Source organism: Ammodytes marinus (assembly GCF_949987685.1).
Source record: "Ammodytes marinus genome assembly, chromosome: 13".
Lineage (NCBI taxonomy): Eukaryota > Metazoa > Chordata > Actinopteri > Uranoscopiformes > Ammodytidae > Ammodytes > Ammodytes marinus.
Window position 1 is genome coordinate 22,588,380 of NC_137217.1, and position 27,037 is coordinate 22,615,416.

Sequence of the window (27,037 nt, forward strand, 5' to 3'; positions counted from 1 at the left end):
GATGTAAACACACACAGCGCTCATGTTGTGGTTTAGTCGCCTTTCGACCGTTCCTCGTGTGCGGGCCCTTTGGTTAATCAGTGGGATCCAGTGATTGTAGGACCTGTGATCGTCTGAAAAGGTGATGTCACACATTCATCAATTCACAGCATCTCCAAAGTAGTTATGTTATCACTTCCATATGTGAATCCGAGGTAGACATCCCTGGTCAGTAGAAGGCCCCAGGCCCTATTCTTTTGGCCCCACCAAAATATGTTGTCACTGCATTTTGTATTATTGACGACTAGTAAAATTGGACATTGCCCAGCCTTTCTATTATGCAGCACAAGTCAAGTCGAGTTTATTTATTAAGCCCGCTATCAGAGATTTAGGGCTTTAAAAGTTGTGCATTTGACACTATTATCCGTTCCAGACCCTATAAAAACAAACAAGCAAAAGGACAAACCTCATGAGGGACTGCACTGCACAGCCGTACAATTGCTTTCTATACAGAGTAAACAAAAGAAGCAGTTTTTACAATTACAATATGACAATGTTAGGTAAATAAAGTTTCCTCAGTATTAAGTAAATATTAAATGTAATAAGTAAAGGAGTTGCCAGAAAAATGTGAAAGGATGAAGACTGGAGTGAAGAAGGGAATGTGCACAGTTATACCCAGTGCAGCATTCATATTCTGTCTCTACATATGAAATCCTTCGTGTTTAATAATGCATCCACCTAGCCAGGCAAGAAAGCAGGTTATAGGCCTGCAGGTTATTTTACTGTGTGCATGTGTGCGGGTGCGCATGTGTGCGTGTGTGCAAATGGGAACTCGCTTTTGTGTGTGTGTGTGTGTGTGTGTGTGTGTGTGTGTGTGTGTATTCTTTCTATGAATCAGGCGTGTAGCATCCAGCAGAAGTCTCTGATGTCTACTCTATCACTGAACACAATCTGGGGCTGCACGTAAACCAAACAGGCAATATCAATGACAATATATATACAGTATATGTATCCAATGTTTACACAAATATCTTCTCATATCCACTCACATCTGCTGCATCAGATAGCTAAGGCAATGCCGGGTGTTTCTGTTTGGTCTTTACCACAAGAGGAGTAGGTGAGATGGAGTTAGAAAAGGGAAGAGACTGTTTCAATCATGATGTCCATGGAAAATAAAATGATTTCCTGTAATGTGGGAAAACAGAAGATAGCGGGGGCAAATCATTTGTATTTGAATTGTAAGAAGAGTGTATTGGAGCCCTATGAATATGTTGGTGCATTGTTGAGTTATATCGGTGCGATGTGAATGTGCGTGTGTCTGTCTGTTTATGAGTTGGCCTGCATGTGCGCATGCATGTGCCCATCTGAGACAAATAGAGAGAGAGAGAGAGAGAGAGAGAGAGAGAGAGTGTCTGGAGGCGAGGCTCAGGTTTACACGTGTGTGATCAGACTAAGCAGGGCTTAAAAGGTTCAACAGTGGGATGGAGAAGAGAAAAGAGGGTTGGAGGGAAGAGAGGCAAGGGGGTTATACTGTCCTGGAGGAAGGGGGGGGGGGTGGTTGGAGTCGGACGGGAGACAGCAGGGATCCTCCTCGCCCCCTGGGAGTTGAACCTACAACCCCCTAACCTTCCTCTAGCCCTCTGGTCATGGACTTGAACCCTGTAACCCCTCTGATGGACAATCTGTTCTTCTCCCCAGCCTCACTGTGGTGCTCTGCATGCCATTAACGGATAAAAAGGCAGTCTATGTGTGTGTGTGTGTGTGTGTGTGTGTGTGTGTACACACATGGACACTTCCATGTATGAGTCAAGTGTTTGGTCAGTTGGTCATGGCTTTGACATTGGGGCTCGCCCCTTTTGTATTTAATGCTTGTGATACAGCTGAAGGTGAGAAAAGGAACACTGAATTGCTAGGACTTGTTATTTTCATTTTTCCCTGCTTTGTTAAGATTTGTTGTAAGCCGGTGCAAGAGGTGATTCTTTCTTTTTTTTACAGTCATACTGCACTCCTTGGTACATTGAGTATTCATTGTGATCCACGTGGGCTCTTTTCAGTCTCTGGTGGATCCCAGCTCTCCTAGAGTAGACAGGTCTATGCATGTTCGGACCTGGCTCATTCTTCACCTGTCAAGATAATTATTCTCACCTCAGTAAAGAAAAAAATGAAGATACAGTAGGGAAGAGGACAGGACTGGGGAACGGTCAGTCAGAAGGGAAAAGGAGATGAAGAGGACATATAGGGCTGATTTATTCATCTTGGCGATTTTTTTTTTGTATTATTATTTTTTTTACTCTCCTTTATTTCTCCATTTCTTTTCCTTGTTTGTGTTTGCGGGCTTTGCTTATCAGATCCTGGCTCCATTCAGGGCCTCGGTCAGGGGAAGAAGCCAGACGCCCTCCATCTCTTTTTCATTCAATCACTCTGTTGTCTCTCTTTCTCTCTCTCTGGCTTTCTCCTGGTCTCCCTCTCCTAACCTTTGAGAATAAAAGTCTTGAATTTGAATTTCAGAGCCAGCTATCGAGCAAGAGGAGGGTTCGGAAGGAGGAGGGGGTGTATAGGAGAGAAGGGGAGGCTCGGGTAGAGGCAGAGGGGGGAGGGGGGTTGTTGGAGCCGCGGTCGTTGAGAAAGGGCCTGCTCAGCGCGTCCCCCGGCCTCCCCCCTTAGAGGGGCCCCGATCGATACAAACTCGGAGCAATAAAGCTTTCCCCCTGTCATCTCTGCAGAATACAAAGCAGAATAGAGAGAGGGAGAGAGAAAGAGAGAGAGAAAAAGAGAGAGAGGTGAAAAGCTGTTCCGCTAGCCAGACCAATTTCCTAACCCCCCCTCCTTCTCCTATTCGCTTGCTTCACACCACCACCACCTCCATCACCCCCTTTTTCCTTACCTCCTTCATTTTATCTCTCGCTCTTTCACCTCTGTCCCCCAAATGCACAGAGCATCCCCCACCGACTGTATAGCTGAACAGCTATCTCCCCATTAGAAATGCAGCATGAATAAAGTATCAAATAGATTCCCAGTGTACCCAACTATCAGAAAGAACGGTGGGGTGGGAAAGCAAGAAAAAGTGGAAGAAACAGCAGTGTGAGTGAGAGGGAGTAGAATGGATGGATGGAAAGCAGGATGGAAGGATTGTTATATTTGGGAATTAAGCTTGTGAGTGTGTGTGTGTGGAGAGAAGGGGGGAGTAGGAATAAGGTGGAGAAGAGGAGAAGGGGGGATCGCACCCAGGGAAAGATGAATGTAGCGATACAGGTAAGGGAAGAGGCGGAGGAATATTGATGAGGAGGAGGAGGGTAGGCAGAGGAAGAGGCATAACGTGTTGGGAGATGGAAGAGAGAGAGCGAGAGAGGTGAAGGGGTCAAACAGCAATCCCCTGAATTGAGAGCCAATTACTGTAATTGTAATCTGGATTCAAAGCATAGAGACACAGCAGTGACAGGCTCACACTGGCAACACTGTACACACGCTCGCAAAACAGACAACATATTATGTGTGTCTGTGTGTGTGTGTGTGTGTGTGTGTGTGGGTGTGTGTCTACATCTCTCCATGCTGTGTTGATTGTCCTGGTGGTATAACTGCAGATGTGTATGCATTCTCTGTGTGTGTATGTCAATCCCTGTCTCCATTCTTCTCCACTGAATGGCTGTGCAGGAGTCGGCCTGCCAATCAACTATTGTACTCTGGTCAATTTAATAATATTTCTGAGGACTGACCTCCATCATATGCTCTCTATGTGTGTGTCTATATGTGCGTTTATGTGTGTTCCTATATAATTCTCTGTCTCTCCCTCTCTTTCACCTCGGTCTAACCCCCCGCCCCTCTGTCTCCCTCCACTGGCCCCTGTCTCTCATTCTCTCCTTTATTAGAAGAAGATAGCGCAAATCCTTCATCTCTCCTCCACTAATTCTCTCGGTTATTGTCCCTCCGTTTCTGCCCTCCATCTTCTTGCACTCCTTCACTTGTGTGCTTCTTTCCTTTTCTTACCGTGATCTATATTTCTTGCCGCCTTTTTTTTAACCCAGCCTTCTTCCTGTCCTTTTTAGTTATTCTTCAGCTTTCTCTCATTCTTTCGTATTAACTCTATCACCTCACACATCCCAAATCTTTCCTGTCCTCCTTTCTCCCTCAGTCCTCATCCCTCCATCATCTTATCTCAACTTTCTTCGCTCATCTCCCTTCTACCGGGCTGATGTCCTTTTTTCAGGCCATCCCTAACTGTCTCATCCTCAGCATTGTCCCTTTTAGCTTTTTCATCATCATCGGCTCATTTTGTCAAGTCTATGGCCCCCCCCCATTCCTCACCCTCCCTCATTCCCTCCCTCCCTCCATCCTTCCTTCCTCATCCCTCTCTCCCTCCCTCCACCCTGTTCGTTCCCTGGGGAGGTCAGTAATAATGGTAGTGATGGAGTGAGAGAGGGAGGTGCGATTATTGTCTTGTCGGGAGTCAGAGGAATCGATCGGCCTAGAAATATGAGGCGCGAGAAAGAGCCGCTGTGTCAGATACAATAACCACCCGCTCCCGGGGGCTTACACACACACACACACACACACACACATTTAGACACACACATTTAGACACACACAGACAACATACAGACACATACCCCTATCAGACACGAACATACACATTTATTTGCTCGGACGCAAGTGCAGGCACTGACATGCACGCACATTCGCACCATCTTTCTTTTTCATTAACACAATACACATCCCTCTCCTTCTGTGGTGGAGAAGAGTGGCGAGGGAGCCCAATCATCTACATGCTCTGATCTGAGATAAAGCATGGAGGTAGATCTGTTCTGATCATTCCTCATGCACAGATAAAGGGCAAGGCGAGGAAAATCGCTCGCACACCTTTCACTCACGTAGCTATAAACAGACATAAACACGCACACGCGCACGCCTCACACACACACAAGACCTTTCACTACTGTTGCCTGGCAACATGGCCGAGTGTCCAATCCGAGTGGAGAACAGTGGCCAGTGATGTCACAGTTGCTGCTGACCAGCAGGACTGAGAGAGAGAGAGAGCGACAGAGAGGCAGAGGAGAAAGTTTGAATTGGAGAAAGAAAATAGGGAAAAAAAAAGAATTGGATGATTATGATGGTGATGATAATGCTGAGAGGGTCTGGAGGAAATTAGAGACAGATCAGGTGAAGAACAGGAAAAGGTGAAAGAGGGGACAAGTGGGCGGATAAAGTCTGAAAGCACGTTGGTGCCACAGCTAAAGTAGGGGAGAATGGGGTAATGTGAGACAGTTTTTACATTTGCTCCCCTCTAAGCGAGCTAAAATGATTTATCAGTGAAATGTACACATTTCCCATTAATTCAGGATGTTTCCTAGCAATGGACATTATCAGAATTTATTCAGGACGAAGAGCATTGAAAATATGATTGTTTAAAAAAAAGTTGTCTTGTGTCTCAGTTTACCCCTAAACTGCTTCACCAGAGAAATCAAGGGGGTAAACCGATCCACTTACTTCTTCCATTCTAAAACTACCATAACAACACATGTTGTAACAGTTAGAATCCTGACAGCTAGCTTGAAAACCAAATATTCCAAAACTAATGTCGGACTAGTAACAGAATCATGGGGTTTGGTCAATTAAGCTAAAAAAAATTCTAAACACTTGAAAGTAACTCTGTTCAAGTACAACATATAATTCATATTCAATAATTAACATTCAAATGACAGATATAACCAGTTAGACTAAAACACAGTCTGGGGGTCAGAACACAGGACCCTTAGAGCCAGCTAGTGTCTGGGGTTCAGAGCAAAGGACAATCAGAACCAGCTATAACAGCCTGGGACTCAGAACACATGACTAGACCCAGCTGTCATTTTCCATCTTTTGAGTCAATTTGATTAATATTTTTCTGCATTTGTTTTATTGGGATCATTTATTGAATATATACATATCCTGTCCCTCACATACATGCGTGCCAAACCATGCCCTTGCTGACACCCCTTCAACCATTCAACCCCCACCGCCGGCCCGCATTGTCTTTCGTCTTATTCAAACTAATCTCCTTGCTACCTCAAATATAATGGATTAATTAAAAGAGGGTACAGACACTGTTTCACTTTACCCCACAGCATTTGTCTCACTCTACCCCACTGCCACAATTTGAGAAAAAACTACCTCTCTCAGAAATTGAGGCTAATCTTCAGTTATCATCACATGGTTTCATATGTTGATAGTTCATCAACATGTATGATAGAAGTATTTCTACCTGAATCAATTTGCTTTGGCACAACAGTTGATTAAGTTGACAGCAAGAAAATTTACTTTTACATGCAAAAAATACATTTTTGTGAAAAAAACATGCTAACAACATCACCATGAGGTCCTCTCCTTCATGGCCAAGGGGAAATGAGAGGGGCTTGAAAACATAAATCTCACATGACTAAAAAGGGGTTCCATTGCCTAGATACAGGGGGTGTCTCACATTACCCGATGTCTCACATTACCCGGTACTCCCCTACTCCCCATTTGTTTGTATTTTAATTCAAGGAGTATGAAGGCCAAGTCTACACCACAGCATGCTTTGTCAACATATAAGTGAACATTACGTCTGAAGTGGCCTCAGTGCTCCTCCATGAAGGTACTTGGTGCCGGCAGAAAGGTGAAGAAGGAGAAGAAGAAAAAGGGGGTGATACAAGCGCGTAGAAAAAGATTTGAGCCTCAACCTTGGTAGCGCCGTGGGAGAGAGCAGTGTCTGTCTAGACAAGCCCCGGCTCCCTATTGGCTGCGGAGATGATATAGAGAGAGAGGAGCGGAATGGTGTGCGAGAGGGGCTGGAGGGGCGGAGGAAAAAGGGAGCGATTGAGAGGTATTACGACAGGAGAGGAAAGTGTTGTAAAGGTGTAGGCGGTGTGTGTGTTAGTGTGTGATGGCGCAGGGTCCCTTGGTATAGTCAACAGTGTGAGTGTGTTTTGGCCCCCAGCTGCTTCTCGTACGAAAACCCTCAACCTCTGAAGTCTCTCCACCCTGCTAGACCCACTGTTTATAATCCTGCAACTCCTGGTGGGGCTACTACACCTGCGCACACACACACACACACACACACACACACACACACACACACACACACACACACACACACACACACACACACACAAACACACACACAGAGTGTCTTGCTGTTGGACTGTTTAGGACTTGGTGGGTCCATCACGGTTGCACAGTGCTCTGTCCCCTCTATAAGCAGAGGAATATGATGGATTATATGAATTAGAGCCAGTGTGTGTGCTCCGGGCCCGAGGCTGCACCAGATATAGGAGGGCTGTAGAGTTGTAGAGGGACACCGAACTGGTTTGGAGACCTTCCAAATTGTCCCTGCAAAGACCCAGCCATTATACACAGTCTCCTCTCACTGTCCTCGCACCCAGCTCAAATCCTTTCTCCAATCTTTTTATTCCTGTCCCTCTATCTCTCACCTTCATCCCCATCTCTCAGTTATTCCGCTCCTTTTTTTCCTTTACCATTCCCCATTTGTTCACTCTTAGTAACCCCCATCCTCTCTCTCTCTCTCTCTCTCTCTCTGTTTCTCTCTCTCTCTCTCTCTCTCTCTCTCTCTCTCTCTGACAGTGGAGTGATTGATGGCGCTTCAGAGGCCCCAGCCTCCCCCCATCCTCCTCCCTAGGGTCCCACTATCAGATTGTGCATGTGTGTGTGTGTGTGTGTGTGTGTGTGTGTGTGTGTGTGTGTGTGTATTTATTATCTCCTGAACATAACTTTGGGTGGTGACCACAACACACTGTGCTAAAATGTATCACAAGATAATATTCCTTATAAGAACAATCTCAATAATACACGCTAATTATTTTGTTTTTATTTATCTTTGTTCCGAGTTAATTAAATCACTGTCTTGCTTTTTTGAACGTGATAATATGTCGACTTCAGTTGAGACCATTTGCCGATGGCCTAATATCATCTAAGTGGCAAAGCTGGACTGCTGCTAGATGTGGTCTCCATGGTAACCAAGGCTCAGACCTCCTTGGGGCAGGAAGGCCCCCCATGGCCATGGCTGTACAAAGCAACAACACACACACACACACACACACACACACACAAACAAAGAGCATTTAGATTTACCGGTCCTCTTTTGGAGCCTTTCAAACAAATATGTACACCCAGACATGTACGCACAAAGACACACACTTTGGTAGTTATGTGGGGAGATTGGAGTTTGAACAAAGGTCACGGCCAAAGCCAGGCTGCCCAGACGACCTCTGACCCAGAGAGACGCCCCCTCCCTAACGTGCAGTCTGTCACCACGCTCGGACAGGCCAAGCCCATGGGTTCGCTCATACACTCTCTCACTCTCCACTGATTACTTAAAGGTAGACAAACAAATCTTCCCATTCTTCCATTTGTCAAATCATCAGCCAAAACTATAGGCCAGAACCTAAAGGCATTTGGTGGACTGTTGTATATGAAAAAGAACATTTAAAAAAAAAGAGCAAATGCTCACATTTGAGATATTTTTGCTTAAAAAATAACTGAAATTATGAATCAATTATAATAATAGCCCTTCATAATTTTTTGTTGGTTCGACTAATAATTAATAGGCCAATAGTTTCAGATTGTCTCCAAAAATATTGTGCGTTTCCGAGTTTGTCGGAAAACTCTATCCACTGAACCAAAGTTTCCTTTCGGATATTTTCTCCTTAGATATGTCATGATGTCAGGACATCAGTCTTTTGTATGTATTTGAGGACAGATTTTAAAAAGATGTGTGTGTAACAGAACACCTCCAGTGCACTGCTGTGTGCACTTCTCAGTGAGCGTCTATCCAGCAAGTACATTGGCCTGTTGTAAATCACCACATAAAGTATTTATAAGGTTAAACTTGGGAACTCTGCTGCCGTTAGCGTTTGAATTAGTGAACCTGGACCAAGGGAGAAGGAAGGAGAGGGAGGGAGAGCAGGGTGATCAGTGCTTTGCCTCTCAGTCTCTTCTGCCATAGACTGAGCCTGTTCCTTCATCCGGATTAGAGAATCAAGAGTGCCACCTTGTGGTCGGCTCGGCCCACTGTCACACCAGCACATCAACAATTTCACATCTGAAGATCGGGCCAGTATATCTGCTGAAACACGCTGTTCTGCTTCCTCGATATAACTCCCAGACTATATAGATTATTCACCTATTTAGCAGTTTGTGAGTCTGTTAATCCAAGTGGGTGGCACTGATAGTGGGTCATGTCTTGTTTTTGTGCAACGTTCCACTTCCATGGCACATCCACCTGTCACATGTAGCGATTCACAGTGCGTCTTTCTGTGGTGTACCCACACTGTGGGGTGGTCAGCGGTACAGTGTGTGTTGTGATGCTGATTTTCCTTCCTCTGGGGTTAGAGTGGAGCTGTGGCTGGTAAACGTATCTGAGGATGTCTCACATCTTCTCCGGTCGACTTCCCTCGACAGACCACCTTCCACCCACTGATGTACTACTCGCCATAGACGGCAACCCCACAGTCACACATATACTGTAGACACAGATATGACCAAGCAGAGTTGGCCATGACTCATGTTCCACAAAAACAGGCAACGAGAGCGTGTTAAAAAAAAATTCTTAAAGTTGAGGAAAAACTCAGTGGAGTTTTAGATTTAGATAGATAGAGGTTATTAAACCTAAAACTGGTTAGTATATCGTGAACATGTATCAAATGGTCTTTGGTCAGAATGTCAAGCTTGCTATTTTTCTTCTTGCGTGAGTGAGCGTGTGTTTGTGAGTGGCTGTTTCCAGCCGCGCCATCACTTTCCGTCGGCACCCTTCATCCCCCTCTTTTTCATCGTGTATCTCTTCAATCTCTTCGCTCACTCACTCGCTCTCTCCCACTCTCTAACCTCTTGTGTGTCCCCCTTTCTTTCTTTCATTCTTTTTTTCTTGGTCTTTTATTTCTCTCTCCTCTGTGCCGAGCTCCTACTCTTTTGAGGCTTACTTCCTGTTTGTTGCAGGATGTGGGGAGGAGGTGGGGCTTGGGGGTGTGGACTGTCATGTGTGTTTGTAAGATATAGAGAGGAGGGGGAGAGAGTGATTCTCTCAGCCATATGATTTAATTCACTCCTCCTTTTTAGTTAGAGAGAGACGGAGGGAGGGAGAGTTTGTCTTTACGTCGCGCACACACACACTCTCTCTCACTCACAGACACACAGATATGACCAAGACAGCGGCAATAGCAGCAAAGGACTTCTCCAGTATGTGGTTGCCAGGTGAGTGACTGCCTATGCAGCCCTCTCGCTCTGCTGGCCTTCATTTACCAAGACCAATTAAGCTTTGCGCAAGGGAGATGGTGCTCTGTGTGTGTGTGTGTGTGTGTGTGTGCGTGTGCGTGTGTGTGTGCGTGTGTGTGTGTGTGTGTGTGTGTGTGTGTGTGTGTGTGTGTGTGTGTGTGTGTGTGTGTGTGTGTGTGTGTGTGTGTGTGTGTGTGTGTGTGTTTGAAAAAGAGAACTGTGTCTACACTGTTGATTAATGTCACTGGGTCTAAAAAGCTCAGCTAATTAGAGAACATCAAAGAGCAAGAGGTATGAAGAGAAAGATGTGGATGGATGGATGGATGGATGGATGGATGGATGGATGGATGGACGCCTGTCGCAACCATAGGGAAAGGTCAGACACCTCGCCAGCCCATAGCATGCATCCGTGTGTGTGTGTGTGTGTGTGTGTGAGTGTGTGTGTGTGTGTCTGTGTGTCTGTTAGTGTTTGAACTGAATACTGAATGCCAACAAATATGGAGAAAAAAAAACGTTTTAAAAAAGTTTTTGTGAAATGTCTATTTCTCCTGAAAAACCAGTGATGCAGCTTGCATTTTTCTTTGCTGTGATTATTTGTCATTTGTCATCATCAAAAACACCTTTCACTGTGGCAGTTTATAGATATTTAGTTGATAAGTTTTATTCCCTGTACACATTTTTTTTTGGGGGGGGGCATTTTTGCGTTTTTAAATTTTTTCTATTAGACAGTTTGGAGAGACAGAAATGAAAAGGGGTAGAGACGGTGCGCTCCGGTGGCGTAGAGGATAGAGCGTGTACCATATTGGCTCCGGCCTTCGTTGCAGTGGTCGCGGGTTCATATCCCACCCGTGGACCTTTACTGCATGTCATCCCCCCTCTCTCTCTGTCTCCCCATTTCAACTCTGTACTGTCAAATAAAGCTTGAAAATGCCCCTTTTTACCCCTTTTTTTGCATGTTATTGATGACATGCAGAGAACGACCCGGGCCAGATTCGAACCCAGGTCTGCCACGAGTACTCCCCCTCACAAACACATTTTTAAAGCATTCAGAAAAAAAGGTGCTTGTTAAAAAAAAAGAGACGGATAACCGAAAGGGGAAATGCCTTTATATAATTGTCTTTCTCAGTATTTGAAAACTGATACGAAAACAAAGCAGAACTAAATTAGACTATTCTTGTGCCCTACAGCCTTGTTTTGGTGGTGGCCGACACATTGATCAGACAAAAAGTGCAGCAGGAGGTCAGCTGACTCACCAATTACCAGTAAACAATTATAAATGTCAATTAGCTCATATTTCGCCTAATTTGATGTGCTGATAAGATTTATCGAAATATGTACAAGGGTATTTGATGACGTGCTGATTGTTTATCAGGGAGTGATTCAGGGATTAAAAAACCACTGAGTCACTTCTTAAGCTGACACTGTCACCCTTTATGACCCTCTGTAAATGACAGTACTCTGACCGGAGTGACACTGAACACCAGAATGCAACACACAACGAACCCACCACATTGAAACACAAAGGCCTACAAATATTAACTTAATATTCTACCAAAATAAAACAAAGATCCTTACAAGTGTTATAGTCTAGAAGGTTAAAGTAAAAAAATATATATTTTAATTTCGCCCTGTTAAAAATGATGACACATTATGTACTATTATTTTAATTAGAATCAGAAATACTTTATTGGTCCTCCAATTTAGAATAGAAAAACACGTAGAGAGATACAAGTGTAAAAGATATGTGCTTAAGGCCAAGGTTAAACCAACAATAAAAGCTATCAATATAAGAATAAGAAGCAAATAATTAATTAAGTAACATGCTATTATCTCAGATCTCTTCAAGTCATCTTCAATTTGATTGAATACTTTTTTTCTATTTCATGCCAAAATAATAGGACGATAATTGAGGAATATTAAGCTTTGGCTTTGGCCACACAGGGCTGATTTCCCGAAAATGCATACAGTACAAACTGTAAAAGAGGTTCTCATTGACGAAGGCCTGCCACAGTGGCATCCACTCCAGCAGAATTTGCCTTTAATCATCGGGTGTTATATGAGCTCATATATTTAGCATTTTAAGTTGGTGGTATTGTGTGGTGGACAATACAGACACACAGTAATGTAACAAATTAAATAACCAACAATGACTGTAATGAAATTTCAACCTGCTGCTAATGTGACATTTCCTTTCATTTCTAACTGCATTGATAGATTTTCCATTTTAATTCCTTGCTTTAATTCTTCTGTTTTTTTTTTCATCTCCTAAATCTCATTCACAAATATTTACTCCATTTACACCATTTTTCATCCCTCCGTCAGATGTGCTATAGAAGCACAATGAGCCGGTTGAGCCGACAACTCCTTTGTCTCAGTTCAGTTTTAAATAGAAAATATTTCTTTGCGATCAAAATGACACCTTAAATCCTTAGTTAGCGAGTGCTTTGACTCCAGTTCCCAGACACCCCCCTTGGTGAAGGGCTTGTGTCCTGAATCAGGAAGTAGGTTGAGGGGTAGCGGTGGTAGAGGGGTCTCGGGGGGGTTGCAGTTGAGTTTCATCTCGGTCAAAATACCCCAAAGGAAAATAACAGAAACAGTCCACACACTTTAGCACGGACACTGTTGTTCCTTCTTCCTTTCTATTGCATCACTTATTCATGACACAGGATTATACAGCATTAAATTTGCTCTTTTTAAGACAATTTAAGTTTGGCCTAGCTCTCAAAGATAAACCTAGAGCTGTGTAGTAAGATTAGTATACGCTGTAACACCTTAATGGTGGACGAGATAGACATAGTAATTGAACCTTTTTCTTACACTTTAGCTGTACTGTACATTTAATTTGTACCCCTTATACAGAGACAAACTAGGAACCTCTTTTAAGAGATGCTGTCTTATTCTCTTGCTGGTTTAGACAGGGTCAGAAAAATTATTTTCAAAAACAAACAGGTAACTCTGCTCTTTCTCAAGTGAAATGAGTTGTGTGTGCAGCAATGTTTTGTAAAAGAGAGGAAGAATTTAAAAGATAGAGGGAGAGACAGAGAGAGACAGAGAGAGAGTAGGCTAATATTAATAGCCTCATTGACAGTAAGTGTTGGGTTTAGCACTCTGCGTTCAACCCGGTACAAGGGGAAGTCGGGAGGGGAAGTGAGAAAAAGACACAGCATCTTGATATACTGTCCCGCCACTGTATTACTGACCACATTATCCACCATGCTACTGTCTGTAGGCCATTTTCAAACATGAATCAATACACACCTTCCCCGGGTGTCCTGCGCACGGGCTGTGCAGTACAAGAGGCGGCACTTTGGGCACTTCACATTACAGCTGTTTTATGAGCTGTTCAATCATTTTATATGGTGGGGTTTTGGCTTTGGTGCCGTACACTGAACACAAGGCAGTCCAATGTTATCTAAATGACACATATTAATAGTTCTGTTCTGCATTAGATTTTTTTTTAAGTTGTGATTGTGAGGGAGAAATTTTGGAGCAGTCGGCTTTTCACCAACAAATTTAGTAACATTGGACATGGTCGTGCAAAGCCAAAAGCAGAGCCTCATGTAATAATGGAATAACCACCAATACCCTTTTTATGGATTTACCAGATGTTTGCATCCACATTGGGAGAGGTGACAAAATTAGCTTTTTGCAGAAGTCCATTTATTTAAAGGGAAATCCTGTGGTCAGTGTGTGTCTGTGTGTGTGTGTGTCTGTGTGTGTGTGTGTGTGTGTGTGTGTGTGTGTGTGTGTGTGTGTGTGTATTCCCTGACCCTGGGTTATAGCCAGTATGGCGGCAAAGTGGAGCTTTTCTAGCTGATCGCCACTTCCTCTTTCCCCTAAAAAACACGGCATGTACCAAAGTCCACTGTTCTCGCATCTGTTTGACTGAAACAAATGTGTTTCTGCAGCTGTATGTGCTTTTGGCTCTCAACCTTTTGTAATGACTGCACTGGACTGATGGCTTGGCTATTTATAATTGGCAGCAGGTCAGTGGTGGTCAGTGGAGCAGGTTTTTGTCATCTTCTCTGTGTGTCACTGCTGCCCCCCAATGGTGAAAACCGGGCTTGACCACCTGCTTGTTGGCAATGCAGTGAGACAAATAGGAGTATTTTTTTTAAATAATTTTAATAAAAGTAAAGCAATAAGCCGATGGGAGGATTACCATTTGCTGTGGTGTCACTGCTCTCTCATTGGCAATGTGAGAAAAAAAACAGACTAAGAGAGGAGAGATTAAGGGGAGAGGAGGGGTAAAAGGGGTAGAGAGAGAGAAAAAAGAGGAGGGAGACTGAGAATGCAATGCAGGTGGCAGATATAATTAGTTGGTCGTTGGTCAGATTTGCATGTTTTCACAAAAGGGAAGTTGCTCCGTGTGTGCGTGTGTGTGTGTGTGTGTGTGTGTGTGTGTGTGTGTGTGTGTGTGTGTGTGTGTGTGTGTGTGTGTGTGTGTGTGTGTGTTTGTTCTTGTCTGGGAGAGAGAGAAAGAGAGAGAGAAACTTGTCTACAGTTTCTGGTTTCAGACAGATAAAAAGGCTTGCGTTGAAAATTGGGTCGATTGATAAAACAAAACCACACACACACACACACACACAAGGGGCCAAACCCGAATCCTCCTCAAATCATCTCCTTAACCGTCTTTCCTACACCAAAAAATACTTATTCCTCTAATAAAAAATATATACTAAAGACTTTAACGTGTTGCCTATCTCCCATAAATGCTGTTGGGCATAGGGACTGTCCCAAATACAGTATCAATCAGGAAGTAATGTGGTCTTGTAATGAATGACACACAATTTGAGGTATTTTTAGAACCGAATTGCTCCCACATAAAAACCTTGAGTTAAATTTAGAACCAGCAAACACCTTACCAACCTACTCTAATGTACAAACCACTAATTGGAAAGAATGAATGAATGTGGGCTGGATTCAACTTGTGAATGATTCAGTCACATTGTTTGGTTTGCTGTGTGTAGGCAAGCGCTGCATGTGGCCTAAAAACCCTCAACCCTCACCTATCTCTGATCAACACCCTGGCTATTCTCTTTCCCCTTTCGTCATCGAGATCACATACTTCACAGATGTTTATTATTCTGCTTCTGTCTGCATTTTTTTGTTGGTCGGATTTAAGAATCAACCTCGCTGACTTATTTGTCGGTGTGATCTTTCTGTTACAGATATCAGGATGTCAAAGGCAGTAGAGGTGGAGAAAGGAGGGGCTGACTCACCAATGGAGGGCACAGGTAAGATGTACCAGTGGCAGTAAATATATATTGTATATCAAAAAGTTGAACATGTATAATACTGTATATCGCAGTTGTCTGTTACAGTAGATCACTTGCTCAATTTCTCACTTTTTCCTTTCCCTCCCACACAGATTCAGAGCGGAATGGACCTGAATCAAATCACCACCAGGTACATCTGACTCCTGTTATTATTATTACGGTTATATTCCACTGCGTTCACCTCTGTGATTGATTGCAGGGTCCGATTATTTACATTCTCGCTCGGTTTGCCGATTCCTCGTTATTTAATCCTGATGTGAGACAATAGTGGAAAATGCACATCACATTTTTTTTTTGCTTCTCAGGAGGCAATGTTGACATCTTGAATTGCTTGTTTTGTTCAATCACTGAAACAGAGCAAAATCCATAAATATTCAACTATGAATGCTAAAATTCAGAAAAAGCGGCAAATCCTAATATTGTCATGTAAGCAATTACAGTCAGAGCGTGTTTCAGTAAATCACTAAAACAAAGATCATGATGTGTGTGTTTTTTTAAAGTAATTTGTAACTTGTCTAGAAGAAAGTGAAATAAAAAAAACAGTATATAGTAGAATGCATTCTAAATCATTTTTGGATGTTGTTTCTGATAATATGTTGTGTCTTATTCTCCCACTGTAGGCTCAGTCAATGAAAGTCAATCCCTTTCCTCTTTCACCGAACCTGTGCAGCAGCAAGGTCAGTTTGTGTGTGTGTGTGTGTGTGTGTGTGTGTGTGTGTGTGTGTGTGTGTGTGGTGTGTGTGTGTGTGTGTGGTGTGTGTGTGTGTGTGTGTGTGTGTGTGTGTGTGTGTGTGTGTGTGTGTGTGTGTGTGTGTGTGTGTATGTCTGTGTGTCTGTGTCCATGTTATTGAATTGCCCAAGCATGTCGGTGCATATGTCTGGGCCTATGTTTGAGCATCTTTTGTGTTTTTTAACGTCACACACTATACCTTTATTGTCAGTATAGCTGCCTCTGCTTTGTTTTCATCTCTGTTGTATTCAGTTGCTCTTTTTTTTCCTTTCGACTATTTAGCCCAGCCTTGAGTGTCAATAGATTAAATAGAGCGTAGAGGGTCTGATGGCCCTCTTCTTTCACAAAGCCCATTCAAGATTGAAACAAATCTATAATGCTACAACTCACCTAAAGTCTAAATGGCCCAAATTTGCATACCACAGAGTATATGCAAATCAGTAAGTTGGAAGAGTTCCCCCGTTGCCAGCTCAAACATGCCTGTTCCTTGGAGAAAAGATCATCCCTTTGTGCAAATAAAAGAGGGACTAGTGGATGTCCATTCCCTTAGACGGACCAGGGGCACATGTCTGATCCCCTTGCATGTTGCCGACTATGAACTTTATCTTACACATGAAATTGAAATAATCAACACTGCCTATCATGATCCTAAATAGCCAGGTACGTTTATGTAGTTGTACGTTTTTCTAATTTGCCTCATTTGTTTTTGGTATTTTTTCTTTTTGTCTTTGTCTTTGCACTGCAGGCATGCGTTAGGCATTTTGTTGTTGCCATTTATTTTAGAATGGATCACTGCCATTACTCTTTTTAGCAACAATAATGGGAATGTTCTGGGCCGAAAAAGCTCATTTTAGCCCTTACATTTTCGATGTACATGTGTGTGCGAATGTTCCTTTACATGTGCCCGTCTATATCTTCTGTCCTCCAAACAGAACAAGATGGAGGAGTGTGGTGAGATGTCCCCGGCCCTTCCTCTCTCTCACGGCCCGACCCCTTCGCAGACAGCCCTGCAACATACACAGCTCATGCTGACTAGCTCCCAAATAGCAGGGGTAAGACAGACTCATTATATGTGACAAAGACACTTTGCTTTGCTAAAACCTTGCTTGCTTATCTTGTGCTGCTTTTTGAACACTTTGGCTCCCTATCCATTTGCCTTATTTTCTACTCTATATTTTCTCCCTCTCTTCTCTTTCCTCCCCTCTCTTTCTTTTTTTTCTCTTCACCTATAGTTGACAGCTCTGTTGCCACCACAGCAGCAGTTGTTGCTGCAACAGGCTCAGGCGCAGCTCCTGGCTGCAGCTGTGCAGCAGTCCAGTGCAGCCCACGCCGCTCACGCTGCCCACGCAGCCGCCCAAGCCAATCAGCAAGCTCAGGCGGCTGCAGCGGCCAATCAGCAAGCCCAGCAGCAGCAGCAGCAGCAGCAGCAGGCGGGACACACAGGGCAGCAGGCCCAGCCACAGTCCCAGGGACAGGGACAGAGCACACAGGAACAGAGCGCCCAAAGTGTACCTGTCCAACCTCCTCCACCCCAGCTCACCCTCTCCCAGCCCATCCAGCTCACCGCCCAGGTACTGAATGCCAATCAAAGCCACTGATGGGCGGCTTGATTGAGGAACCAGTATCAAGCCATGGAACAATTATTCATGCATTTTTACATTTTATTTCATGATTCACAGTTTCCCGCCATGCCTGAATGCACACATTTTCTGTTTCTTTTTCTAACGTTATACAATAACACTGGTTTTCCTCTTACTTCTACTTTCCATGCATGTCCAAATGTGCTGCTCTCCTCAGATATACTGTATTATATACTTACACGTTTTCATCTATCTAAATGTCCGTATAAATTCATAAATTTTTATTCTGTCTCTGATCTGATCTGTCCATTCTGTTTTGATGGTACAGGACATCCAGCAGTTGCTGCAGCTTCAGCAGTTGGTGTTGATGCCCGGCCACTCGCTCCCTTCTCCGGCCCAGTTCCTCCTCCCACAGGCACAGCAGGGCCAGCAAGGTGGGCCGGACTCTTACTGGAACAGTCAGTTATATTTTTCACAGAAATAAGTTGGGGGGATCTTAACATAAAATCAGCTTTTTTCTTGATATAATCATAGTTGATTTTTTTTGTTGTTGTTGTCAGGACTCCTATCGACGCCAAATCTTATTTCGCTACCTCAGCAAAACCAAGGGAGCCTGCTGTCCGGTCCAGCTCGAATGGGACTCCAAGCACAGGTAAGATAGTAGGAGGAAACTTTGAACGCTTTTTAGAAAGTGGAAAAAGGAAAGCCTCTGCAGCAGTGATGAACAAACACTTTTGACTCCCCCTCCTTCTCGTTCTCACTTTCGTTCTTTTTTTTTGCAGCGAGATAAGAGTTTGGAGATGAGCATTGGTGGAGGCATGACCACGGTGCCTTCAGTCACCTCGCACTCCGAGGAGCCCAGTGACCTGGAGGAGCTGGAACAGTTCGCCCGCACTTTCAAACAGAGACGCATCAAACTGGGCTTCACACAGGTAACTTTGTGTTACATTAGCACTGAAGGTTTTGTGTTTTTGAATTGTGTAAAGACTGTTCTTCCTCCTTTGTGTCTCTTCACCAGGGAGATGTTGGCTTGGCCATGGGGAAGCTGTACGGCAATGACTTCAGTCAGACCACAATCTCCCGCTTTGAAGCCCTCAACCTGAGTTTTAAGAACATGTGCAAGCTGAAGCCACTGCTGGAGAAGTGGCTCAATGATGCAGGTGAGCCCTCATCAAAACAACTGTACTTTGCATTTCAATCCATCAATCAACCTTTATTTACTTATTGGAGGTACAGCCCTCATGTTCAATGGAGTTGAGATAACACAAAATGGCATAAATCAAAATAAATTATAAAAGAATCATGACAACGTAAATCACTACTGCTGGCTGTGAACCAAATTGCCCCTTATGGATCATAAAGATACGTTGAACCTTAAACAAAAAAAAACAGAAACAGGAATATTTAACACCATTGCTCAAAACGTTCAAAGTCGAAAGACAATAACATTTTAGTGACTGTTGAAGGGGGGTTGGGCATTAAAAAGATAAGGCAGACTATAACGATACTCATTCATCATAGAGTATGACTGTTATAATTAGTCTGACATTCCTTCTCTTTCCTTCATCAGAGACCATGTCCATGGATAGCACCCTGCCCAGCCCCAGCTCCCTCTCTTCTTCCTCCATGGGCTTTGACGGGCTCCCCGGTCGCCGCAGAAAGAAGAGAACCAGCATCGAGACGAATGTACGCGTGGCCCTGGAACGTGCATTCATGGCGGTAAAATAATCCACTTTTTCATTTCATTAGAAAAAGCAGAGATTGAAATGATTACAAATGTGAAAAAGCTGATTATAGATTACTTTTCACTTTAAAATGACACAGTTAGTACTCTGTGACAAATGCTGATTCATTTAATAATAATTATTTCAACCTCCTTGATAACTAATAACAGTGTTGATTTATGTAAAAAAAGGTCAATGTATGCCAATGTTGTCACCACTACATATGACTAAGTTGCTGACGTTATAGTGATTGTGTAGCAGGAAAAGAGAGTTTTACGAGATTTTAAAGCATCATCTTATCACTTTACTGTAAGTTTTCTGAGTCATTATTTTTTCGCATAGTCGTTAAATGTCAAATTCAACGAGGCCATTGTGTGGGCTAAAATGATCAGAATGTTCCTCCTTCCTTTAGAACCAGAAGCCTACCTCAGAGGAGATCCTTATGATCTCGGAGCAGCTCAACATGGAGAAGGAGGTGATCCGGGTGTGGTTCTGCAACCGCCGGCAGAAAGAGAAACGCATCAATCCGTCCAGTGCCACCCCTCCCCTGCCCAGCCAGCCCCCCACTGCCCAACAGACGCACAAACAGCCCTGCTACAGCCCTCACATGGTAAGGCTGCAACATCACTGTTAACTCTTGTTAGTGTCATTTGCATTAGGGATGGGGCGCTCCGATCCAATATCGGTATCGGGGCCGATATGGCTGCAATCTATGTATCGGATATCGGACTAACAATTTATTAAAACATTTAAAATCTAAATTATTTTAACAAAATTAAAATTTTAAGACCATAGCTATGTGTTATAGCACACATTAATATTAGAATTTAGCAATTCATAAGTAGAGTTCTGATGTTCTTCTGCATTCAAACCGTTCAGAGCATTTCAGATAAATCTTTATGCATTTGTGTATGAATGAATACTTTATTCCGGACTCAAAGTTCCATATAAAAAGACAATACAAATACAATACAAATACAAGTCAACACAGATTAAAATACATACAAGCATCGATTCCAATGTTTCCACAGCCCAGAGGAGTACCTTGTATCACTCTGTTTAGTGTCAGTGAGTGCAATTATTACTTTGTTTTTTGACTCAAGAAGTCGACACATAAATGTATACATTAAATTCCTCAACACAGCATGAAAGGTGGGGACATTACTTGTCACAAACAAGGAGCTAGCACTAGTCCACCTTGGAAGCTTAAGGAGGATCCTAAAGGCATCGTTATACGCTACCTGCAGCTTCCTTAGTTTAGCTGTTCTATATTTACACCAGAGCTGAGCTGTGTAAAATGGGGTACAGTAAGCTCTGAAGAGACTAACTTTCACATCTTCTGTGCACATATGAAATTTGCGTGCCAACATATTGGCCTGTGCATAAAGTTTACAGCACTGGCGCTGGACATCATCATCATCACAAAGATCATCAGTGATGATGTGACCTAAATAACGTACCTTTCTAACCACCTGTAGAGTACAGTCTGACAGTGAGTGTATATTTGTTGCTCTTTAAATTAGTATTGTGTGTTGCTTCCTCTGAGGTCTACGGCCGCGCGTGCACGCATATCTTTATTAATATCTCCCTGAAGATATGGCTGAAAAATAAAATGAAAACATCATCTCAAACTAGAGGTCCTTAATTTTTCAGCATTCAAGCCAATTATTTATATACTCAATGGTCTAGGACATAAGTAGACCTCAGAAAACAAAGGCCTAATGTGTTCTGAACATTTCCATATAAAACACTTTGGTATAATGTATCTTCTTGCACATTTGAAATAGGTATTGATAGAAGTATGTAAAATCGGAGAAAATACCCCTAGACCTCGGAGGGTTTAAGCCTTCTTAACGTTACACATAAAATCAACGCCTACAAAGAAATGTCTAATAATTATGATATCGGGCGGGCTGTATCAGTATCTGAACTGGATCGCACTGAAAAATCTAATTTTCATCAATGCATCACAGTGCTGAATGTTTTTCCTGCATGTGTTTTCATCAAAAGTTGTTCAAAAACCCTGTCATTCAGCTGTCTACAGTTTTAATCTGTAGTTCTCTCTCTCTCTCTGTCAGATGTCCAGCCAGCTGTCGCAGGCCGTGACCAGTCTGAGCAACACCACAGTCCAGACCACCATGTCCTCTGTCTGCCCCCTGACCTCCAGCCTGACCTCCACCCACCCCTCCCTCAGCTCCTCTGCCCCCTCCCCAGTGACACCTCCCCCCCCTCCACGCAGCACGGCCAGCCCAGCCATGCCCAGCCACAGCACACTCAACCTTAACACAGGGTAAGAGGCACTATAGGCAGTACCACCTGGGATAGCCCACAGTTTACTTCACAAACAGTTGTGGTCAGGGCAACATCCCACAACCTTTTTTTTAAAGCGCCGCTTCACCCAAATAAAAAATTCAAATTAAATAAAATTATGACTCCTACTTCTCTGCAGAGATGCCCAGCTTTTAAGATCATATCGTACAAACTCGTTAGTCACAAGCAAATTTGGCCTTGTGATGTCTGCAAGCCTCTGCCCCAAATGGCGGAGAAGAGTGGACATTTGTTTGTGATGTGCTTTAAAGTGCTACATTTTAAGAATTTAACAGCAACATTTTTGTCCCTGTTAGTCTGTATAATGTAGGAAACCCACTACTTAGAGCTTTTTAATGGAACAACTTTCTACTGAAAAGATGGTCCTATATTAATGCCTTTTTTTTCTTTTCTTTTTTTTTTACTTTTCTTTAAACACTTTTTTAACTTATACGAAATGTGTTGCTCTTGAATTTTTCAAATAAAGCTATAAACATCAGACACAATTCAACATATTTCCGGTGTATGGCCCAGCAGCAACAATCTCAAAGATGAATATTGCAAAACCGGAACAAATAAAATAAAAATACAGTGTTTGCCTGGCCAGGTACTACTTGTGTTATTGGGTGAGCTGGCGCTAAAAAGGTCATTGTTTCTCCGTCTGTGAAAGCCAAAAACCACTCTGTCAATTTAGTCAAAACATTTAAAACACATGTGAGACACTACAACTACACATGACCACACATTTACATGAACACACCCATCATGAATGCTGCACTGCTCCATGCTCGGTTCACCTGCAGTTTGTAGTGAAATGGTTGATACTGTGTACACACACACACACACACACACACACACACACACACACACACACACACACACACACACACAACACACACACACACACACACACACACACACACACACACACACACACACACACACACTGATATCCCAACATGCCAATGGGCGCAATTGCTCCCCTTTGTGCATCAGTTCCTTTTAACCCTGTGTGTATTTGTGTGTGTGGTTCTTGTGTTCACAGCTTATGGCGTATGGGTAAAAAGAACGGTGATGTGTCTAACTACATCACCGATTTTGCTGCAAACTTGAGGTGAATACGACAGTGATACGACACTCACATGTGGATACACAGTGTCATACTCTTTAGTTCATTGCAAACTGCTGTATTCTTGTCTTTAAATCACTGAACCCTTTCACATAAGTACATAGTTAAGGAGAGTTTTGCTGAATTATAACATTTACCAAGATGTCCGGTTTCCGCTCTGCATTTCTAACCTCTTGTTTACACCTGTTCACCCAACTTTAAGCAAACTACTGCTCTTTAAATGTGCAGGGCTGAGTTTGCTCTTTGCTTGTCCTTGCCTTGCTAAACCTGCTTTTTTCCCACCCTTTTTCCTCTGCCTGTCTGTGTTTGTTTATATGCTCGCACACGTATGGTGGTGTGTGTGCGTGTGTGTGTGTGTGTGTGTGTGTGTGTGTGTGTGTGTGTGTGTGTGTGTGTGTGTGTGTGTGTGTGTGTGTGTGTGTGTGTGTGTGTGTGTGTGTGTGTGTGTGTTCGTGTGTGTGACACAACAGGAACACTGTGATGGGAGTTAACACAGGGATGAACCAAGCCCTTCTAGGTAACAATTCCCTGGCCACTATCCAACGTGTGTTTGTGTGTGTGTGTGTGTGTGTGTGTGTGTGTGTGTGTGTGTGTGTGTGTGTGTGTGTGTGTGTGTGTGTGTGTGTGTGTGTGTGTGTGTGTGTGTGTGTGTGTGTGTGTGTGTGTGTATGTTTGTGAGAGAGAGAAAGGGAAAAGAGACACAGAAATGGGTTGATTTCAGGAGAGTGGGAAAAAAAGATAGCAAACTTTGCATCAGCACCATTGGTAAGCAGAATAAAATGGATAGGTCAAGGTGTGCTTTAGTATTTAATTTCTGAAAAAAAAAGCCTTGGGGTTGTGGAAAACATAACAATATGTTTGGCTTTCAGCACACTGGCAATATATTTCTCTCCTCTCAAACACTTACACAAACCTTTGTCTCTCACAAACTCCCACACACATAAATGCTCAAACTCAGCCATACACTGTACACGACACCTTCCCACACTTGAAAACAGAATGAGAATAGCACAGGGCAAAAAAACAACAACAACTTTGCAACCTGCCTTTTGAAATGACGACCCCACAGTCCTCCTGACCGCCACCAGCAGAGCTAATTTTTAATCATAGAATGTGGTGTGGGGGTAAGAATGGGGGAGGGAGAGATGTATTGAAAAGAGAAGTGTGCTGATGAGTAATACAGTTATGCATGGTAGGTGAATCAAATCGCACTGTGTACGACTGCAGGCTGGAGAGATAGATGAATAGGCAGTGGAGGGTTTTTGCTCATCCAGAAAGACAGATACTGTCACAGAGAATGAAGAATGACTTATTTCTCGTGTGTTGCCATCTTAATCCATAACTCCATCCCATCAAGTGTATGCATGTGAGTGATAATGTGAGTGATAATGTTTTAGAGTGGGACAAGTTTTTTTTGCATGTGTGCTCCTGTGCTGTCTCACTCATCTTTAAGCCTTTCATCTCTTCATTTTGTCACTGCATGGTTGGGTCAAATTCAGCATTCAACACTTCAACACAAATGAAAATGCTGTTCTTTGGGATGATTCTCGCAATTCATTTAGTTGTTCGGGGGACTGTATTTGATTTTTAATGCACCATTAATGGACGGTCAACTTTAAACATCAAGTCCCTGAGCAAAAGCTAAATTTTCCACTTTGATGTTCACACGAATAAATCAATCATTGAAGAGGCAGATATAGCAGTTTCTTCACCAATAGCCTCTATAGACCATAATGCAGTGCACCCACAAGGCATTTTGAGCTGTGAGTTGTTTGGGTGCTTAATGGTTTCTGTGAAAATGAAAGAGGAAAAAAAAACGAATCTGCGTCGCTGTTGCTAAGCAATCACAAATGTTATTAGGCCGCGTTCACATTTAGTGTGTGAAAGAAGCGCTGCATGAAATGCCGTTCACAACCAATTGTCAACCTTGTTTCCATAACAACAGACCACTCATGTAAGCTTACCTGTTGCAGCGCTTCATCTGATCCCAAAAGATTATCTTTCTAAAGATAAAGAGTAATATTCAGTTATTACTGAACCACAATCTTTTATCTTTTACCGCTATTGGCAGTGTCCAATTGTGTTCTTTGGAGAAAGCTGAATGTTTTTTTACAGAGCAACCGAGCTCCAAAGCGCCTTGTGGCCTCTCACTGTGTTTTCATCTAACAAAGGTGGTGACGGTTATTTTCCACCCAATTCTGATGAATGCAACCAGTTCAGGCACTTTCTCCTGTGTGGTTTTGCACTGTAAGAAATTGTTAACTTGTGTAGTAAATGAGGAAGCCTGACCGAGCATTGATCGACCGATAACATAAAATTAAACACCTAACGACCAAAAAACAACCCAAGAGAACTAAATATCACTTATTAATGACAAATATATCAGTCTTTAAAATGTGACAAATAAATGCTCATAATGCAAAACGGAGGACTGCTTTAGTTTTCCTTTATGAAGGGTCTGATTGACAAGTAGTAAGGAGGACAAGTTCACACCAAAAATTTCACCTGAGAAGGATGCAGAAAAAACATACATTCCATAACTGCCAAATAACACAGAGAGAATATAAATAATGTTGACTCTGATTCTGATATACTGTAAAAAGCTTACTATGCCTCTCACTCTCCCTCTCCCTCAGCCCTAGCAGCCAGTGGTGGCCAGCTGCCTCTTTCCAGTCTTGAGGGGGGCAGTAAGGTGATGCTGTCTGGGGGTCAGGGTGGATGCCTTCCCTCCTCCTTCTTCCTCAACCACCCGGCTTTTCTCCAGATGGGCCACAACAACCCCAGCGCTGGTCTGATCAGCGCGGCCGTAGCCAAAGCATCCCAGGCCTCTCCCTTCCCCTCGGCCAGCAGCATCAGCCCGACCCCCTGCTCCCCTTCCCCCTGCTCTAGCCCCGCCTCTTCCTGCTCCTCCAGCGAATTGGCACACAGCCCGCCTTCTCTGGGCGGAGCCAAGATTGAGTGACCGCGCCAAGGGGCCAATCAGAGAGGGGGGGAGGACAGAAGGAAACGACAACCCTCGCCTATCACACCAAAGCTATCTCTTTCTATCTCTCTTGCGCTCTTCTTCCGTTATTTTTTTCTTTTCGCAATAGCTCTCTCCCTCTTTCTCTCCCAGTCTTTCGATGCCAAAAATACACAGAATGAAAGAGGAGAGAGGGAGGGAAGGACGTGAAAGAGGGGAGAAGGGCGGGGGAAAAGGGGAAGATTGAAACCAAAAATCTTTATCTATCCAAACAGACGAGGAGAGGAGGCAGCGTGGGACCTTTTTTGTCAATAACACGTGATATCGACATGGCACCTCTCCACTCTTTCTCTCTGAAGGAAAACAAACCACTGACTCTTTGACATAGAGACTGCAGAGATGCATGTCGGAGTGCATAAACCAAAAATGACAAAAGATAACTTTACTATGTGACAAAGGAATGGCGGCAAGGACAAAAGAAAAAAAGCAAATAGGAGGACTGTGCTTACATTTTCCTTCTTTTTTTCTTTTTCTTTATTATTTCGAAAAGCTGCGGGTCTGAAGGAAGAGGAGAAGTTTAAACCAAAAATGTACCTGAAGCGGAGGAGGAATACACAATGAAGAAAAAAACTACAAAAAAAAATTAACCAAACGACAACCATACCAAAATCCCAAATACCAAAAACCAAAAATACGGAGAGAAAAGCTTTATTCAAAAGGACGTGTAAATACTGAAGCTATCCAGGACCAGGACCCTACTGCTACTGCTACTGCTACTGCTACTCAAACTTTCACTTACACATACACATACACAGACACACACACACACACACACAAACACACATTGAGCGCCAATCCATCCTGCCATCCAATCATCCTGTCTGTCTGCGTCCGCTTATGTGTCTCTTATGGGTTTTCATGCCAGATGTTTTGTAAAAGGTTGTTGCTGAACGGGTCAACAGCTCATGTATGCATGATTGCCAGCACTCCTGTTTCTTTACATGTTAAGTCTCTTTGCCTACCTCTGGTTCTAAGAGCATACAATAGCTTTCCATTCTCCCTTTTTAATTCAGATTTTCTTGAGGAGGCTTCTTATCCTGTGTACATT

The 27,037-nt window shown here is 43.3% G+C and overlaps 1 protein-coding gene across 1 annotated transcript in view; it reads left to right on the plus strand.

Moving 5' to 3' along the window:
• Nucleotides 1-25,929, plus strand: part of pou2f2b (POU class 2 homeobox 2b) — a gene marked incomplete at both ends in the record, with an annotated part of 40,932 nt that extends 15,003 nt beyond the window's left edge. Inside the window, 15 exons of the mRNA XM_080039612.1 lie at nucleotides 15,390-15,455; nucleotides 15,590-15,627; nucleotides 16,118-16,174; nucleotides 17,160-17,279; nucleotides 17,460-17,798; nucleotides 18,136-18,241; nucleotides 18,368-18,459; nucleotides 18,590-18,739; nucleotides 18,826-18,967; nucleotides 19,378-19,526; nucleotides 19,944-20,141; nucleotides 21,610-21,821; nucleotides 22,884-22,952; nucleotides 23,438-23,511; nucleotides 25,604-25,929. Coding sequence (XP_079895738.1) covers nucleotides 15,390-15,455; nucleotides 15,590-15,627; nucleotides 16,118-16,174; nucleotides 17,160-17,279; nucleotides 17,460-17,798; nucleotides 18,136-18,241; nucleotides 18,368-18,459; nucleotides 18,590-18,739; nucleotides 18,826-18,967; nucleotides 19,378-19,526; nucleotides 19,944-20,141; nucleotides 21,610-21,821; nucleotides 22,884-22,952; nucleotides 23,438-23,511; nucleotides 25,604-25,929 — 2,138 coding nt within the window. The remainder of the gene's footprint in view (nucleotides 1-15,389; nucleotides 15,456-15,589; nucleotides 15,628-16,117; nucleotides 16,175-17,159; nucleotides 17,280-17,459; nucleotides 17,799-18,135; nucleotides 18,242-18,367; nucleotides 18,460-18,589; nucleotides 18,740-18,825; nucleotides 18,968-19,377; nucleotides 19,527-19,943; nucleotides 20,142-21,609; nucleotides 21,822-22,883; nucleotides 22,953-23,437; nucleotides 23,512-25,603) is intronic.
• Nucleotides 25,930-27,037: the final 1,108 nt, after the last annotated feature.